Genomic DNA, 19,116 nt, shown 5'->3' with positions numbered 1-19,116 from the left:
TCCAATACCTCCCCTCAAACAAAGCACGTCTCCCCTTAATCGAGGCTTAGAGGATCCCTAAATTAGTAGATGTGGGACTTTCATCATCCAATACCTCCCCTCGAACAAAGCACGTCTCCCCTTAATCGAGGTTTAGGGGATCCCTAAATTAGCCGATGTGGGACTTTCATCATCCAATACCTCCCCTCAAACAAAGCACGTCTCCCCTTAATCGAGGCTTAGAGGATCCCTAAATTAGTAGATGTGGGACTTTCATCATCCAATACCTCCCCTCGAACAAAGCACGTCTCCCCTTAATCGAGGCTCAGAGGATCCCTAAATTAGTAGATGTGGGACTTTCATCATCCAATACCTCCCCTCGAACAAAGCACGTCTCCCCTTAATCGAGGCTCAGAGGATCCCTAAATTAGCCGATGTGGGACTTTCATCATCCAATACCTCCCCTCGAACAAAGCACGTCTCCCCTTAATCGAGGTTCAGAGGATCCCTAAATTAGCCGATGTGGGACTTTCATCATTCAATACCTCCCCTCGAACAAAGCACGTCTCCCCTTAATCGAGGCTTGACTCCTTTGGAGTCTTAGTCATTTTTTACTGGCTTGACTCATTTTTCTTTTGGAGTTCTTTGTTCGACATTTGAGGATTTACCAACTATTGGCACGACTAAGTTTAGGGCATGGCTCTGATACTATGTTAGACGAACATGACTCTCCACAATGGTATGATATTGTCCACTTTGAGCATAAGCTCTCGTTGCTTTGCTTTGGGCTTCCCCAAGATGTCTCATCCCAATGGAGAGAGTATTCTTTGTTTATAAATACATGATCATTTCCTAAATTAGCCGGACTTTCATCCTCCAACATTTATAAGTTAATTATCATTAAATTATATTTTATTTTTTTCTTAATTTAAATTATTTTTAAAAAAATCATACTTAACAACGACCCAGGTTACATTAATAATTAAAATATGATAAAACTTAAATATAAAATGTTTACGAGTTATAACATATCACTAATTACGGTTATAAATATTAAATATTTTTAATATTTTAAAAAGTAGAGTTCAGTGGTATGAGACCTTTTGAGAAAGTCAAAGCAAAGCTAGGAGTGCTTATGCTCAAAGTGGACAATATCATATTATTGTAGAGAGTCGTGTTCAACTAACATGGTATTAGAGTCATGCCCGGACTCCAAAAGAAAAAGGAGTCGAGCCTCAATTCAGGGGAGGCGTACTTTGTTCGAGGGAAGGTGTTGGATGAAATATCATACCATTGTGGAGAGTCGTGTTCAACTAACAGATTGAAACCCCAGTTTTATGTCAACTTATGAACCAAACTGAATTTTTTATTTTGAAAAATTCAACCCAATCTGAAAAAAACTAACCTGTTCCAATTTTTATAGTTTGAGTTAGGTAGTTTAGATTGATCGGATTATCAAATCATATGGACACTCTCAGACCCGACCATTTGATACCATTATGGAGAGTCGTGTTCAACTAACAGGTTGAAATCCTAGTTTTATGTCAACTTACGAACCGAACTGAATTTTTTATTTTGAAAAAATTCAACCCAATCTGAAAAAAAACTAACCCATTCCAATTTTTATGGTTTGAGTTAGGTAGTTTAGATTGATCAGATTATCAAATCATATGAACACTCTCAGACCCGAACATAACTTAAAGTAAAAATAATATTTTAATAATTTAGTTCAAAAGTTATGAATTTGACCAAAGAAATAAAATATATATATATATATATATATATATATATTCCGACAGCACTAAAATGCCTTTTAAAACGTGACGTGGAAGTTGTTGGATAAGGTAAGAGCATGTTACATGTCTTAAAGATATTTTTAAAAAATAATTATTTTATTTTTATTGTAAATTATTTTTAAACTTAAAAAGTACTTTTAATGGAGGCATTAAAAGTTCATTAATTTTATTTCACTTATTCATGAATTATAATATAATATAATTTTTCGTACTTTAAATAAATAAATAAATAAATATATATATATATATATATATATATGATAATTTATTTTATAAATAAATTATTATATATTCGAATGACAAAACCCGATAACCGAGTGATTTGATAAAATCGGATTACATGTCTTTTCAGTAATAAACGAATATGCTAATCTTTGCTTAAACGGATAACAAAAGTGATTGACTAAACTGAGTTTCTTCCTTCTCAAGTTTTTGTTTTGACACAATTCAAACGTTTTTCTTCCGATTTAAGTTATCCGATAAAAGGAAAAATTCTTGAGTTTCATTCTTTCGATGCACGTTTGACTAAAACACTCGAAGACACATGTATATTTACGGTTCCGGGTGTTTTGTATCTACCGTCTGAATCACACTCATAGACGAATCGACACACCCCTTTTATCGTGTAACCACCTTCACCTAATGTGTAACTACTTCTCCGTCGATTAACTTTGTCTTGTGGGTATAAATTGCATGTTTTCAATTTTTATTGCTGAGCACCTAAACTCGAACTGCCACGTCTAAACAGCAAAGAGCAAAATAAATTTTACGAGAACCGTAAGGAGAAAACAGCCATTGCTGGCACACCACGTCCTTACTGGCACTTGTTTCTTTCTCCAATCGATGTGAGACCCCTGTCAAAACCACCCCCTTCAGGGCCCAGCGTCCTTGTCCTTACTAGCACACCACCTCGTGTCTACCCCTATTCGGAGAAGAACCTTCTTGTTGGCACATAGTCCGGTGTCTAGATCTGATACCATTTGTAACGGCTTAAGCCCAAACTCACCGCTAGCCAATATTGTCTTTTTTGGATTTTATCTTTTTGGCTTCTGCTCAAGGCTTTAAAATGCATGAGAAAGGTTTCTATTAGGGGTGTACATTCAACCTAACAACCCGGACCAACCCAACCCAAGTTTGGGTTGGGTTGGGTTGGATTAGCATTTCGGGTAGGGTTGGGTTCATTTTTCTGAACCCAACTGAATCGATTCTAGTTCGGGTTCATGGGTAAAACCTTCAAGTTGACCCGAGCTAAATAAAAATATATAAAATATATTAATATTTTATTTTGTTTTTTTAATTTATTTAGTTATATTTAGTTTTATGATAATGTTGAACTATGTTCATATGTTACAATTTTCGATTGTTGTTTTTTATTGATTTTTTTTTTTGTCAATAATTAGAGATTGATTTGTGTTTGTTGGCAACTTTTAATATATTTTATTTAAGATTGCTAATAATTATAAATTGTGGATAAATAAAACTTAAAAAAAAAAAAAAATTTAACAACTGACCCAACCCGAAAATAGAGAATTGGGTTGGGAAAAGTTTCGAGTTGGGTACCAATCCAACCAACCCGAACTTTTGGGTTGGGTCAAAAAAATCCCCCAACCTGAACTTTTGGGTTGGGTAAAAAAAAATCCCCCAACCCGAACCATGTACACTCCTAGTTTCCATACCGTTACAAAGGGTGTTCCGTTCTCCTCCCCAACTAATGTGGGATTCTCACATAGCTAATCGGAAATGCTATTTAACCTAACCTAACCCAAATCCAACGAACCCGAACTTTTAGTCATTAAAATTACCTTATAAGCCACCCAAAAGTACATGGGCCCAGCCCAATCAATTAAAATGGGCCTTGAATACTCAGCCCAACAGTGAAAAATATAAGAAAGCCCATACAAATTACCCGTTTGATAAAATACTAATTATAAATAAATAAATAAATAACTTTTATACAATATGTAATCACATAATATAAAAATATTGGTTGAACTAAACTATTATAATAATAAAGCCTTTATAATATGATATATAATATGGAGCGTTCGGGGTTGAATTCAATAGGGTCGAGACAATTTTAAATCTAACCCGATTATTTTATTTATAATATCTTTTAACTCAAATTATCCTTATTAAATAATCGGTTGAGTTAGTTCAGATTTTCCAGTTATTTTTTAATTTATTTTAATTTTTAATAAGAGTACATCTATTTATTTATTTATAAATATTAAATTAAAATTTGTAACGGAAAAATTATATCATATATTTTTTAAAATATTATACTTCAAACATGTTTTTAAGGTTGGGTTGAGAATAATTTTAATGATATAAATTCATAAAAAATAAAAAATAAAAAATTTATGAAAATGTGAGGATAAATTTGTAATTACACATTTGTTTTTTTTTCCCCGAACAAAACGACACCGTTGTGCCAACGTGTCAAGAAAACTTGGGCGCACGTTAGCATAGCCTCTCCCATCGTTTCAAAAAAATTTGACATCCAAGTCTTGTTCTTTTTCCCGGGCCCACATATTTCTCTTTAATCACCAAACCAACCCCACCAACTTTTCCAAATTAACATAACTGCCCCAAACTTTTTCAAATTCGGGTAACTTTCACAATTATAGACATCCTAAGGCCCCAACCATTTCAAAATTATTATTTATTTATCACTATGTCCACTAACTTTCTATTATTTGAAAAATTGCTGATAAGTCCCTAGAATTCTAATTTATATTGATTTAGTCCCTATACAAAAAAAAATTCCAATATTTTTAGAAATTTAGGATAGTAAATTCAAGTGTTTGACGAGGTAACCCGCACAATTATATTTTAATGCAGAATTAAAAGTGGCTCTAATCTATAGTCAGATGAACGAACTGTCGGGAGCTTGTATGAGAATTGGTTTAATTGCCCTAACTATGACGGAATATTTCCGAGATGTTAATGACTCGTTGTTCAAACAACTATTCAGAGTTCGTAGAGCTCCTTGTAAGGCTTGTTGGAAAACCTGTTGTCGTATTACGTGCTTCTATTTATCGACAATATCTTCCGTTTCGTTCGAGCGGGATTCGAAGTATCCACGTTACTGGGTAGAATGCCTTCAGCGGTGGGTTAGCAACCGACTCTTAGTACCGAAATGGGTTTCTTACAATAAAGAATTTAGGTCATTTGTTTATTTTCTTGAAATATTAAATAAAGATATTAAGTGGCATAATTATTATACAAACGAATTTAAAATAGATTTATCGAAGCTTAAAGCTAAGGGCTCGATGTCTTTTAATTTTCTATTTTAAAAAATTGTATTTATTTTCTCTCAAATTATGTAATGACCCTGATCCACCCGCTAGTAGATATTGTATTATTTTCTCTCAAATTATGTAACGATCCAGATCCACCGCTAGCAGATATTGTATTATTTTCTCTCAAATTATGTAACGATCCAGATCCACCGCTAGCAGATATTATTCTCTTTGGGTTTTCCTTTTCGGGCTTCCCCTCAAGGCTTTAAAAGCCAGATCTACCGCTAGCAGATATTATCCTCGTTGGGGAGAAGGTTTCCACACCCTTATAAATGGAGGTTTGTTCTCCTCCCCAACCCGTGTGGGACATCACAATCCACCCCCCTTTGGGGCCAGTGTCCTCGCTGGCACTCTTTCCTTCCTTCAATCGATGTGGGACCGCCCCAAAATCCACCCCCATTTGGGGCTAGCGTCCTTACTGGCACACCGCCTCATGTCTACCTCCTTTGAGGATACCCCCTTTGGGGAACAGCGAGAAGGTTGACACAGCGTCCTTACTGGCACACCGCCTCGTATCTACCCCCTTTGAGGATACCCCATTTGGGGAACAGCGAGAAGGTTGACACAGCATCCTTACTGGCACACCGCCTCGTGTCTACCCCATTTGAGGATACCCCCTTTGGGGAGCAACGAGAAAGTTGGCACGTCGTCTGGTGTCTGACTTTGATACCACTTGTAATGACTCAGATCCATCGCTAGCGGATATTGTTCTCTTTAAGCTTCCCCTCAAGGCATTAAAACGCGTCTGTCAGGGGAGGTTTCCACGCACTTATAAATGATGGTTTGTTCTCCTCCCCAGCCAATGTGTGACATCACAAATTATTTGTTATATTTTCACTTATTATAAAAATATATTTACATTTTTAGTTAAATTCTGAAAGGAAAATAAAAAATTTAATTTTAATTTTGAAAGTAATATTTATTAATTTAATTAAAAAAATAAGATTAAAGGGTGGGAGAGAAATATAATATTTTTGAAAATGGTAAGAATGTACATAATATGTAATATTGCTAAAGTTGGAGGACTAAATAACAATACCTTGAAAATTGAAGGACTAAAAACGAAATTTAAGATTTCAACCAATATTTATGTGTGTTCTTTAAAAATAAAAAAAGAGCTTTCGGAATCGTGCAGGCGTAAAAGGGGAGAGAAACCAGAGAAGAAATCTAGAGAGAGAGAGACGAAGAACAGGAGAGAGAGAATCGGAGGGTTCGGTTTCAGTTGGTGATGACGATGGACAGAGAGAAGGAGAGGGAGATTGAGCTCGAAAGTGCAATGTACACTAACTGTTTGCTGTTGGGCCTCGATCCTGCGGTTATCGGCGTCGGAGCTTCCAACGGCACCCCTCGTGTTGGCCTTTTCCGTCACTCCAATCCCAAACTCGGCGAACAGCTTCTCTACTTCATTCTATCTTCCCTCCGTGGACCAGTTCAATCTGCTAAAGTATCATTTCATTTCGTCTTTCTCTGTTTAATTTCGTTTTTCCAATTTCCCCCGATCTGCTGATTTTTTTGGATCTTGTCAGGATTTCGATAAGGTTTGGCCTATCTTTGATTCCGCGCAATCGAGGGACTTCCGGAAGGTGAATTTTCGATCTCGTTCGTTTTTGTGATTCTGGTGAATTGGTGTGATGGAGGTAACTCGAATTTTGTTTTTTAACTTCACTTTTCGGATTAATTTAGGTTACTGGTTGGTGGAATCTTTGTTTAGGTCGTGCAAGGGATCATCAGTGAGCTTGAATCTCAAGGTGCATTACCTAGGAGCAATTCGAGGGTTTCGTCTCTTGCTACGTGCTGTGGACCGAGGTCAGTATAATTTCCCGCTTTGAAGAATAGTTCCTCGTGAGTTCATTGGGTATAGAGTCAATTGTGGAAAGAGATTGCTACTCATTAAGACACTGCTTATATCTTTAGTCGGCATGTTCAAGAAATGATGCTAGAATTTGGGTTATACTTTCAACCCGGTTTGAGATAACATTTCATGGGAACAGAGAGATTCATTTCAGTTAGATAATTTTGTGCAGGTTTGTTGAACTGTTGTGGCAACTTTCCTTGCATGCTTTGCGGGAGGTTCACAGACGCACGTTTGCTGCTGATGTTGCAGCTAACCCACTTCCTGCACCTTTGACAGATGTAGCCTTTTCACATGCAGCTACATTACTTCCTGTGACGAAGGTAGTTGTTGATTAGAGTCATCAGACAACCATTTCATTCCCCAGTATGATTAATAACCAAATAATGAACTCCAACTCTACTTGACGGCTGACGAATTATTTGATCATGTATAAATAAGTTGTCATGTACAAAGTTGCCTGTCTGATTGTTAATGAACTCGTATTGAATGTTCAATACAAGTTTGCATACTTGCCTGTAGCTTAATGAAACAGTGAGTTGAACCCTTCCACTTACTGGGTCATAACTTTTTCTCTCCGTCTTTGTTGTACTTGGTTTTTCCCTTTGGTTGATTCTGAATGGTTTGATTGTTACTTGTGAACCATTAATTAGATTTTTTTTGTCTCAAATAGGCTAGAATAGCACTTGAAAGAAGAAGGTTTCTGAAAAATGCTGAAACAGCAGTGCAACGTCAAGCTATGTGGTCTAATTTGGCTCATGAAATGACTGCCGAGTTTCGTGGCCTTTGTGCTGAAGAGGTGTTCACATTTTCTTAAGAAACTTATAGCTATCTTTTTTAAGATACCTTTTGGCGTTCATGATTTTTACCTCATTCTTCCTTCTTTTCTCCCACTTGTTGGGAATCTTGGATGCCAGGCTTATCTGCAGCAAGAGCTAGAAAAACTGCATGATTTGAGAAACAAAGTAAAATTGGAAGGGGAGCTGTGGGACGACCTTGTATCAAGCTCAAGTCAAAACTCACATTTAGTTTCAAAGGCAACTCGCTTGTGGGAGTCTATATTAGCACGCAAAAGTTAGTATGAAGTTCTCATTCTTGATCTGCATTGTCACTTATTTTTTAATCAAAATTGTATTCTTTAGGAGTAGTTTTTCGATTTTCCGGTTGTTAATATCTTTTCAGAATCCATGATATTCTATCATCCCCGTGTTTATCTTTCAATAAAGTTTCCTTTTATTTTTCCGATGTGTCATTCCATTTTAGTAGGAGGTATTCAATTCTCAAGTCATGCACACAAATTTGATTGCTGGAAGTCGTCATTATTTTTTTCTTATAAACAACGTTGCCATCCTTTTTTGCTTCAAACCTCTAGATATCAGTATAATGTGAAGGGGCTTAAGTTTATCTAAACGATATGCTTTATCTTTTTCAAACTACTTCCAATTTCATTTACCATAGACAAAACAATTGGGCTTTGGTTGTACTCCTGCCATGCTGTTCTGTTCTTGGATGCTACTCCTACTGAAGAGTATATAGTTCAACTTGCGATTTAGTGAATAAAATAGAGGTCCTTCAATGCTAGTCTTACTGAAGAATATGTGTATCCTTTAACGATATGACCTATTATTCCTGATTTGGAATTGGAACAATGACTGATTTCTATGTTTCTTCACAGCCCATGTTTTGCTATTGCCAGTTTGTTCTGTGAATAATATGCAATTTAGGAAAACTCCTTTATTCCTTTTCTATGAGAAAACTGCAAAAATTTATGAAAGATTGCATAGGAGAATTTTTCGCATGGATCTATTTGCTTGGAAATCCTTCACTATACTATTTAGATGGAAAAATCTAAATTTTTGGTGAAGATCAAATATCTAAACTTAATTAATTTAGCCCGCAGATTATTGTTATTGAATTTATTTGACAATCATTATTGAAGTTATGTTGCTTAATATTCTCTCTGTCTTAATGTACAGGTCAACATGAAGTTCTTGCTTCGGGACCTATAGAGGATTTAATTGCCCACCGAGAACATAGGTATAATATTGTATTTATATGTTGGTATAAAAATGGCACATGCTAAGCTAATTTTTATACAAATTTGACCTTTAGGTATCGCATTTCTGGATCATCTCTGCGTGCCGCTATGGATCAGAGCTCTCAGGTTCCTTATACGGATGTCCTGTCCAGTCAGTCAAGTGATTTAGCTTCAGCATTTGTTGATGACAAAGATCAGAATGACAAGTCATATGCTAACTCACAAATAAGTGATGATTCAGTATCTTGGATGGATGATCGGAGTGGAAAAGTCCATCCCACGGTTGATGTAGCTGAAATCATAAGGCGTTGGACTCATGCTTTACAGCGTATTCATAAACAGTCACTCCATCTGGTAAGTCTTTTTTCCTCCTCTTTCTTTCTTATTGTTTGTTTGTCTGTTTTTGTTTTGTTTTTATATTGTGAAATAGTTCAGCTTCTCGTAGAAAATGCTATGATTTGATGTGAGTAATTCCATGGTTGTCCTTGGGTAGTTGGATTTTGGTGTCTTATCTTTGGGCTGGATATGAAATCTTTCTTAGTTTGTAGTATAGTTTGAAAGCTCGTCGATCTATCAGTATGATCCTTTCGTAATAGGAGCTGTAGCCTGTAGCCTTTGCTAGTATCTGAATGATTAGTTTAATTTTATGAAATCTGAACCTTTGGTATTGGATGCATCTACGAATTCTTGTTTTCTTTCCATTTTCCTAATTTCGTTATTATGAATTGATTTGATCGGTTTGGCAAGTGCTTTTCCTGCAAACACGAGGCAATGTTTTGAATGTGTTTCTACATGCTGACAGCAGAATATGAAGGATCTTCCCTGTATGTATAATTTAACAGGCATACATTTATATATTTTCTTTATTGGAAGATTTAACTTTTTGAATGTGTTGGATGTGTTGCTACATGCTGACAGTAGAATATGAAGGATCTTCCCTGTATGTATAATTTAACAGGAATATATTTATATAATTCCTTTATTGGGAGATTTAACCATTTCTTTTCTTTTGGTAATTTTTTGAAAAAACAATTTCATTGAGGTATGAAATTTTAGGTGTGAAGAAGGCCTATGGACTGGTTATTATTTTCAGTTGTTTCGTTGTTCTTTCTGGACTAACTTTAAAACTATAGCTCAACTTTCCTGTGGATTGGTTATTAATTTTGATCAACTTTCCTGTGGATTGGTTATTAATTTTGATCTTTTCAGTCCCTTATCCTCTCAAAAAACATAGTTAGACACAACATATTTAGTTCCTTTTACCTTCTATAGTAAAAGTCTACCATGAGCTGATTTGTAGGCAAAAGCTAATGATGGAGAAGGTCCTGAAATTCTACGGGGTGCACACGATGGCGGTACAAGTGGCCATGCCGAGTCTTTGGCAGCAACTCTTGCTGAACATCAACAACACCTGGCAAGCTTGCAGGTTTTCATTAGACACCCTTTGTAATTGTGATCAAACAACATTTGTGTCTTTTTTGAAGTACCTTATTTTTCTTGATAATTTCATGAATGTAATCCAGCTTTACAAGGTCTGTCTACGTGAATATTCTCTTATATTTTACATCAACGTTTGTATGTGCAGGTGCTCATCAACCAATTGAAGGAAGTTGCTCCAGGAATACAGAAATCAATATCAGAGTGTACTGAGAAAGTGAACAATATATCCTTAAGTCAACCTCCAGTGACCAAACATCCTGTTCGAACCATGTCACCTATGCAGGCACAGACTAGTGGACGAACATCGGTAATTGTCAAGACGCTGTTTAATGACATCCGAAGTTATTCAATCTGCTGAACAACGTTTTCTCTGTTTTTCTTAATTATTCAGGTAAGTAGCTCTGATGAGGTTTCGGAGGCGACTTCAAAAATGTCGTCCGTTCAACTTGACAAGGTGTCTGCCAGTCCTACTTTAAAGCTCCCACAATTGTTTAGTTTGACCCCGAATTCTTCTGGAAAAACGGGAAATATGCAAAAGCGACACAATTTGGCATCTCAAACCAGCCAAATCGAAAATTCATCAGAAAACAAATCACCTGACCAGCCTTCCTCAAACGATCATATGAATAACCTGCCACAAGGTTTGCTAAATTCGCTCCCATCCTTCATTTCTGCTGGCTGATTTACATCTCCTTTTTACTTCACAGCTATATGTTAAACTTAATCTGCCTCACCTTGATCATATATGTTTTGTTTTTATTCTCTTCAACAGACACGGAGACTTCTTATGTTCAGAATTTAAAGAGATCAGTCAGAGAAGCTGCTCTTTCAATGAAATACAACAATTCAGAACCATCACAAGATGGTCATTCTGATGGAAGTGTGGAACACTTCTTTGTGCCTCTTTCAGGAACTGGATTTTCTCGTTTAGGCCCAGATAGTAAAGGAGCTTCCACGAGGAATAGAAGGTCGTCTGTTCCTCAAACGGACGTTTCCTTGCCTGAGAGTCCTGCCTATGATTTTAATAATGGAATCGATTTCAATGAATTTACTGGTGCATTGAATGATCTGGATTCTCTTAATGACTTTGATGAGTTAAATGGGTTTCTTTCTTCTGCTCGATCAAATTATGCAACTTCCGATGCTCGGAAATTAGTTTTTGACAACGATGAAGCTCAGGATCAAGTATTCTCACCACCTTTGCTGATGGACTCATCACTTTTTACAGATTCTTACGAGGATCTACTTGGTAAGTTCGATAGGTTAGAAAACGTCCCAGTTTTGTATCTATATATTCTGTTTCATAGGGGTATTTATCCATAGATCAAATGCACATTTTCCCCCTTGGAAGCTAATATTTGATGGCAATTCTGATTCCTTTACAGCTCCACTGTCGGAAACTGAAACAGCAATGATGGAACATTAAGTTGAAATTTCAGCGACCTTCCATTCTTCAGTTAGAGACTCTTTGCATCTCGACACTCTGTTATACTTGGTGCTTACTTCAGTTCACCTCGTAGCCCCTGCTTCACACATTGGATATGGATATCCTTGCTATTTTTGTGCTAGCCATGTGCCAACTGAGTAGCTATGCTATAAATGGATCACACAGATCTTCGAGCATAGCAACGAATTTAAAGTTTCGCGACTCTTTCGTGGACTGGCCACGATCGGGACGATCATTCAGATTGGTATGGTATTTAATCTTTTTCTCGGTTGGTTTTCTGTGATAGTTTTTCAACAGCTTTCAATCCCCATCGCCTGGGGTCTAAAGTCAGCTAAAGCTATTGCATCAAAGTGGTATGCTACTCAAACATTGGGCTAAAATACAAAATTCGATTCGAACCAAAGCTCGGGATTGGTAATCTTTTGTATCTATTGTTTGATTTAAACATTTAACACTGATTGACAACAAGTTCATTTATATATTTTCTGATTTGTATGTTAACAACTCTGTAGCATCCTTAGAAATTACTGTACCTCCGAACTGTCTGTACATTCTCCTACAGCCATTGTGTTCCTGATTTGTTCATCTTTCAGCTGGATTGTTCATTCAAGTGCTTCAGTTTTTGCCTAATCCAGATTCAGGCTGAACTCGGAACTCGTTTCTCGGGTAATCTCAAAGGCCCTAGAATTTAGCTATCACCAAACTTGCATAATATATCATATACATCATGGATTTAGTAGTTAATCATCGAGTGGTGTCAACCATGACCACATAAGTAGTAAAGAGTATAGAGCAAGTCATAGTAGTCACTTAGGATTTAACATTGCTACCAATTGTCTTAACTAATTATAGTAAGATTTAAGGTGAGATAGTTATCGAAGAGTTGAAATGCTCGCTCGCAGGTTAGTTTGGTCTTATGGATAAACAAAAATAAATATGACATTGTGCATAGGGGTATCTGATTGACATCAAATTTGGTGAACATTCATTTTTCATATAGGTGGACTTAATTCTCGAGTTGTATGTTGAAACTCGTGTCAAAATCTCGACTTTTGTGGTTATGGTTTGATGCCTTGGCCCTTTTCGAGCTTATTTTTGATACTTGTGTTGCTTTGTTCTCTCGAACTTTTTTGTGTATGCCTCGACTTATCTTCAATGCATACTCTTGGTGTGTTGGATGATGTACCATCATCTTCGGTTGCATCATGACACTTCTCAATTTGTTTTTCAAATTGTCGGATGTGCACCACTTGAGGGTCGCCCCTTGTCTGTCTTGCATGTAGAGTCATAACTTATTCTCTCTGAAAGAGATTGCAGTCCCAAAATATATATAGATTAATCTCAACCATGTTTGTATTTCTTCTTTGATCGATGAGCAGACGTGTATGTATAGAAGAGTATAAGGAGCCATTTATGAAAAGATGAGAATTTGAATCATCATAGTCGTATGGGAAGCTTCATTTATTTATTTATTAAATTAATACGAAGTTAAATAGTAGCACTTTTTTAAAAACATAAAACGTCTTTTTCATTTAATTTGAAAACTAAGTCATACCATTTTAATTTTAAATTATTTAACTTCAAAAAGAAAAAAAAAAGTGAATTCAAATAATTAAATTTAAAAGGCCAGTCAATACCGAATGAACCGACGTCGTTTCAAGAAGCAATAAAAAATTTCGCCTGTACCCGCTCGTACATTTGCACGGTCTGTTGTATATGACGTGTCAGATTATACGACTCCCAAGGTGTCGGTTACACGATTACACGGAACATGCGAAACACACGATTGCTGCCTTTTTTTGGCGGCGTTCTCATTCCTACCTGGCACTGAAATAGATCCCCGACAGTGCTTTTAAAAATAGAATAAAATAAAATAAAAAACAAAAACAAAATTATTTTTCATCTTTATTTATTTATTATAACTTTTAACTCTAAATAGATTTATTAAGCATAGTTTATAGCGTAATTGTTATTTATTTTTATCTTTAAATTACAATATTTCACATTTATTAAAAGTTTTAAATTAAATTTAAAAAATGTACATTTTAATTACATATATTTAAATTATAAATTTAGTATTTAAATTTAAAAATTGGGAGAGCTTTAAAATTTAATTTTATATAAAATAAATAATTTTTAAAATTTTTATTATGTGGTAGATTTTGATATTTTCAATTAATTTTAAAAGTTTAAATTAATTAAAAAAAAATCGAAAATTATATATTTTTTTTGAGGGAAAATCAAATGAAATGAAGTCGGTTGGAAGAGCTCCCTTCTTCTTCTTCTTCTTCTTCTCCTCTTCCTCTCTTCCTCTCTCGAACCCCTAACGCCATTGAAGCGTTACAGAGAGATCTCGAGAGAAATTTCCATTTGCATGTATGTACCCAAACCTAATTCCATTTTCACTCATGATTCTATCTCCGTCGTCTCCTTCCGATTTGGCTCCGCGATTTCTCGTCTGATTCTGCAAACGGGAGAGATTCATAGAGAGAGAGAGAGAGAGAGAGAGAGACCGAGAGAAATGCCAGGCGTGGCTGTGAAGCTCTACAGCGTGTTCTTCAAGTTTCTCTTGAAGCATCGTTTACAGAATCTGATCCAAGATCCGCTCGACGAATCCACCGCTTTTGGAGTCACATCTCGTCCCGAAGAAACCGTCGCTTCCGCTAATCCTCTGTTCACCGACGGTGTTGCTACCAAGGATATCCATATCGATCCTTTCACATCTCTTAGTATTCGGATCTTCCTTCCTGAATCTGCTCTTACTCCGCTTGAATCCGATTCAAATCCGTCTTCCAAATCGTCCAGGGCAAAACCTAAACGCCCTAACCAAGATGCTCAGCCTGATCTTGTTAATCAGAATCTGAATAACTTACAGCCGTATAATACGCGCCGTAATAGCTATGGTCCTTCGGGAAATTCCACGGAAGAACCGCGGACGAGTAGGTATGGGGATTACAGTAATGAAATGGACGGGTTGAATTTGATTTCCGGCGCTGCTACCGGTGGCGTTTATAGAGGGTATGCGCCAGCCACGGAGAATAGCCGGAGGTTGCCTGTGATGTTGCAATTTCACGGCGGGGGGTGGGTTAGTGGGAGCAATGGTTCGGCGGCGAACGATTTCTTTTGCCGGAGGATTGCGAAATTGTGCGATGTTATTGTTGTCTCTGTTGGGTATCGGCTTGCACCCGAGAGCCGGTTTCCAGCTGCGTTTGAAGATGGGTTGACGGTGTTGAATTGGCTGGGGAAGCAGGCCAATTTGGCCGAGTGTAGCAAGTCTTTGGGAAATGCCATAGACAGTGACAATGAGTTTAAGAAATCGGATTCTCATGGGCATATCGTCGACGCGTTCGGGGCGTCAATGGTAGAGCCTTGGCTTGCAGCCCATGGAGACCCAACAAGGTTTTCATTTTTGATATCAGAATTCTTCTTAGTACATTTTCTTGCTATCATATGGCTTAATGTTGTGTTGATGATATTGCTTTGATTTCCTTTGTTCTTTGTGTGTTAATGAACCTGGTTAGTATTTGGTATGGTTGAACCCTTCCCCTCATCCACACCTTCCATTACAAGGAACTACCTTTAGAAGCATGGCTCAGGAAAAGACCCAAGTAGGATGAAGGGAATACCTAAACTTCACGACCCACAAAGTTAGCCCACCTCCCGAGCTTGAAGGAGTCGCCATTAACATATAAACTTCACAACCCACAAAGTTAGTGTAACGGCTCAAACCCACCGCTAGCAGATATTGTCCTCTTTGGGAGCCCAAAGAGGACAATATCTGCTAATGATGGGGTTGGGCCGTTGCAAATGGTATCAGAGCTAGACACCGGGTGATGTGCCAACGGAGGCTATCCCCGGAAGGGGGTAGACACGAGGTGGTGTGCCAGTAAGGATGCTGGCCCCGAAGGGGGTGGATTTGGTGGGGGTCCCACATCGAGTGGAGAAAGGAACGAGTGCCAGCGAGGACACTGGGCCCTAAAGGGGGGTGGATATTGAGATCCCACATCAATTGGGGAGGAGAATGAAACACACTTTATAAGGGTGGAAACTTTTCCCTAGCAGACGCATTTTAAAAACCTTGAGGGGAAGCCGGAAAGGGAAAGCCCAAAGAGGACAATATTTGCTAGCGGTGGGCTTGAGCCATTACAGTTAGCCCACCTCTCGAGCTTGAAGGAGTCGCCATTAATGCATAAAATTTGCCATTTGCCTCGTTTAATCCTAAATCGTGAGATCATATCAGAAAAGGCTAACATACGATTCAAAAAGATAAAGAACTCCTTCTTTGCCAAAGCAAAAGAAGATAGTACGTCTTCGAACTGAAGGTGAAATAGGTGAACCTTGTCCTTACCAATTTGAAAACCGTCTAGAATAGACCAGAGGATCACCTTCTCTAAGACTTCTAGAGACATGAATTCTTCCCTGCTTACCATTGAGCAAGATAGAATAGTTCACATTCCTTGAACAACCCTCCATCCAAAATCACTATTTCGGCCCATGTCCCTTCTTCTCCATCACCTTATGTAGAAAAGTCCAATCCACATGATCGGAAGCTCTCCGAAAGTCAATCTTGAAGATGATCCCGTTTTTTTTTCGAGCTCTATAATCCTCAATGGTCTCATTTGCAATTAATGAGATCTGCCTGCTAGCAAGAAATGCCCCTTGAGCAGCAAAGATCGTTGAGGGGAGAACCTTTTTAACCCGGCAAGGATTTTGGAGATAACCTTATACACTAGTAATAAGATCAATGGGTCTAAAGTCCTTTACCTTTGATGCCTTATCCTTCTTAGGGTTTAAGCAAAACAAAGGTATTGCTGAGCACATTATTGAGAATTCATCTCTTGTAGAATTGACTGACGACTTTCCAAACATCCTTCTTAATAACCTCCTAATTGTCTCGGAAGAAAGTTGAAGGAAACTCATCCAATCACTCTTAATAACCTACCAATTGTCTTGGAAGAAAGTTGAAGAAAACTCATCCAAACCTGGGGTGGGGTTGTGTCTCTATCTGACCGACATCCTCTTGACCTCCCTCCAAGGAGAAGGGTGCCTCAAACGGATCTCTATCCTTGGGAAATAGGACACCGATCCACCCGCTCTAAAAATGAGTGAGGATCAACTAACGACCCATAAAAAGAGAAGTAAATGAAGAATTTCGTCCTCAATCGGTCCTAGATTAATAGAGCTTCAATCTCCTTCTCAATGGTTTGATGAAGTTCTTATTTTTTCTACCGCCAACAACTTTATAGAAATAAACCGAGTTACAATCATCCTCACTTGCCCATTTAACTTCTGCTTTTTGAATCCCCACTTGCACACTCTTTTCTGGTGATTTCTGCAAACCCAACTTTCAAATTTAGCCGCTCCTCCTTCACAGCCTCGAGTAATCTCTCCTCTGTCTCTTCCGACATGTGAAAAGCTTCAAGTTTCCCCAAAATATCCTTTTTCTTGACCCTAACGTCCCCCAAAAACCTCCCTATTCCAAGACTTAAACTTATCTTTGATTGAGTTGAGTTTTCGCAAAAAGCGAAATCCCTCCCCTCTTCCTTGAACCTTAGATTGCCACCACCGAGAGAATGAGGTTTCAAAAGATGGATGGGACAACCATATGCTCTTAACCTGAAAGAGTTGGATCGCATTTTACCAAATCCGAGTCGCGCAGCAAAAAGGCCAATGGTTCGAGATAATCCTAGGACCCAAGAATTGCCTCACATTATTGAACACTTCCATCCAACCTCTTGAGAGGAAAAGTCCATCATTACCGCTTCTGGTTCATTGGTAGCTTTCTAGAGATTAAAATTTATAGCATTGAAGCAGTCAGCTTCACAATGCCTTAGGCTCGTATGATATTCTAGTATGATTAACCAAATTGATATTTAATCTGCATAATCTTTCAATCGTTGGTCTTCCTAATCCAATCATATTGTATGAGATTTAGTTAGGGGCGGTATTGAACGACGTATTCAAAGAGTCAGTTCTTTGTTCTGAACTGTTACTGGTAGGATGGTTAAGCAGTTGTAATAGAGTTTTGCAACCTTTTCCTCTGAATATTCGTTGAAAGCATTGCATAGAATCCTTTTTGCCCCAGTATCTTGGCTGAACGGATGCTTCTCTGAGAATTGAGATTCATGTGGCAAGAAAGAATCTCCTCTTGTTTTTAGATTTTAAAATTTGTTCTCTGTTGCCTTCCGAAAACGTTCAAGATAAAAAGAAGTGAATATTTAAGGAGGTATGGCCTACCGAGATAGGTTTTGGATGTCGTCGATATCCCAAAGAAAAACCCTTTTATCTATTATTTTCTACAATTGGTTTCCTTTTTCTTTTTTTTGAAAAATAATTGACTGTTGTCTTTTGTATAGGTCCCTTTTGTAGTGGGCTTTCTTTCATTCCCTTTCATAGAAGCAAGAAAGATCCTCAGGGTAGTAACTTGACCTTGTTTTTTCTATTTCTTTTGAGCAGATGCGTTCTTCTTGGGGTTAGCTGTGGAGCAAATATTGCAGATTATGTGGCTAGAAAGGCCGTCGAGGCTGGTAAGCTCTTGGACCCTGTCAAGGTTGTTGCACAGATTCTCCTGTATCCGTTCTTTGTCGGGAGTGTCCCTACGCATTCGGAATTGAAGTTTGCGAATTCGTACTTTTACGATAAAGCTATGTGCCTTCTTGCTTGGAAGCTGTTCCTACCTGAGGAAGAGTTTAGTCTTGATCATCCAGCTGCAAATCCCCTTGCTTCTGGTAGAGAAGGCCCACCTTTAAAGCTTATGCCACCGACACTGACAGTGGTGGCTGAACTCGACTGGATGAGAGATCGAGCCATAGCATACTCCGAAGAACTTCGAAAAGTAAATGTCGATGCACCTGTTCTTGACTATAAGGATGCAGTACATGAATTTGCTACCCTCGACATCCTTCTCAAGACACCTCAAGCCCAAGCTTGTGCAGAGGACATCGCCATCTGGGTCAAAAAATATATTTCACTACGAGGCCACGAGTTCTCTTATTGATGAGAAACCAAGACATAAACTGAGTCGAGGTAATGTCACGGTTAGAGATCATGTCGTGTACTTAGAATGAGGGAGTGTAACATTTTTTCATAAGCTGTTGTTAAATCAAGTTTTGTTCCTCCTTCCATTTTGATCTTTTGTAAGATAGAGAACCCTGAGATTAGGAGGATGGATACATATATCATTGGTCTTGTAATGTAAAACATTTCCGATTCTCTTTCGAAAGCGAGCACCGAGATTGAACATCGTTCTTCCTATTTTACCC

General features: G+C 37.7%; 2 protein-coding genes across 3 annotated transcripts; both read left to right on the top strand.

The window, feature by feature from the left end:
* Positions 1 to 6,187: 6,187 nt before the first annotated feature.
* On the top strand, positions 6,188 to 12,484 carry LOC111793473 (AUGMIN subunit 6). 2 transcript variants are annotated; one of them, XM_023675373.2, is made up of 13 exons: positions 6,188 to 6,521; positions 6,604 to 6,660; positions 6,789 to 6,883; positions 7,102 to 7,252; positions 7,603 to 7,728; positions 7,847 to 8,003; positions 8,906 to 8,966; positions 9,042 to 9,321; positions 10,268 to 10,393; positions 10,553 to 10,714; positions 10,799 to 11,048; positions 11,180 to 11,656; positions 11,793 to 12,484. In XM_023675373.2, the coding sequence occupies exons 1-13, from the start codon at positions 6,306 to 6,308 to the stop codon at positions 11,831 to 11,833; spliced, it is 2,199 nt and encodes a 732-aa protein (XP_023531141.1). In that variant the 5' UTR covers positions 6,188 to 6,305; the 3' UTR covers positions 11,834 to 12,484. The 2 variants fall into 2 exon arrangements, with proteins under 2 accessions (XP_023531141.1, XP_023531142.1); XM_023675374.2 differs by lacking the exon at positions 6,188 to 6,521 and having other exon boundaries at positions 6,604 to 6,714.
* A 1,641-nt stretch (positions 12,485 to 14,125) lies between these two features.
* LOC111793881 (putative carboxylesterase 16) lies at positions 14,126 to 19,108 on the top strand. Its single transcript, XM_023675947.2, has 2 exons — positions 14,126 to 15,253; positions 18,311 to 19,108. Exons 1-2 carry the CDS (start codon positions 14,229 to 14,231, stop codon positions 18,849 to 18,851), a joined length of 1,566 nt encoding a protein of 521 aa, XP_023531715.2. The 5' UTR covers positions 14,126 to 14,228; the 3' UTR covers positions 18,852 to 19,108.
* The last annotated feature ends 8 nt before the right edge of the window (positions 19,109 to 19,116 follow it).

The sequence above is a fragment of the Cucurbita pepo genome, chromosome 4 (assembly GCF_057944985.1).
Source record: "Cucurbita pepo subsp. pepo isolate OVF chromosome 4, ASM5794498v1, whole genome shotgun sequence".
Classification (NCBI taxonomy): domain Eukaryota; kingdom Viridiplantae; phylum Streptophyta; class Magnoliopsida; order Cucurbitales; family Cucurbitaceae; genus Cucurbita; species Cucurbita pepo.
Note: the sequence above shows the minus strand (reverse complement) of the source record. Positions and strands in the feature narration are given on the sequence as shown.

What these genes read in the sequence shown, in the direction of transcription:
- LOC111793881 (XM_023675947.2), top strand. Translation starts at nt 14,229, where the DNA reads ATGTATGTACCCAAACCTAATTCCATTTTCACTCATGATTCTATCTCC. An exon ending in GCCCATGGAGACCCAACAAG is followed by an intron (nt 15,254 to 18,310) that starts GTTTTCATTTTT and finishes TCTTTTGAGCAG; the next exon opens with ATGCGTTCTTCTTGGGGTTA.
- LOC111793473 (XM_023675373.2), top strand. Translation starts at nt 6,306, where the DNA reads ATGACGATGGACAGAGAGAAGGAGAGGGAGATTGAGCTCGAAAGTGCA. An exon ending in GACCAGTTCAATCTGCTAAA is followed by an intron (nt 6,522 to 6,603) that starts GTATCATTTCAT and finishes GGATCTTGTCAG; the next exon opens with GATTTCGATAAGGTTTGGCC. An exon ending in AATCGAGGGACTTCCGGAAG is followed by an intron (nt 6,661 to 6,788) that starts GTGAATTTTCGA and finishes ATCTTTGTTTAG; the next exon opens with GTCGTGCAAGGGATCATCAG.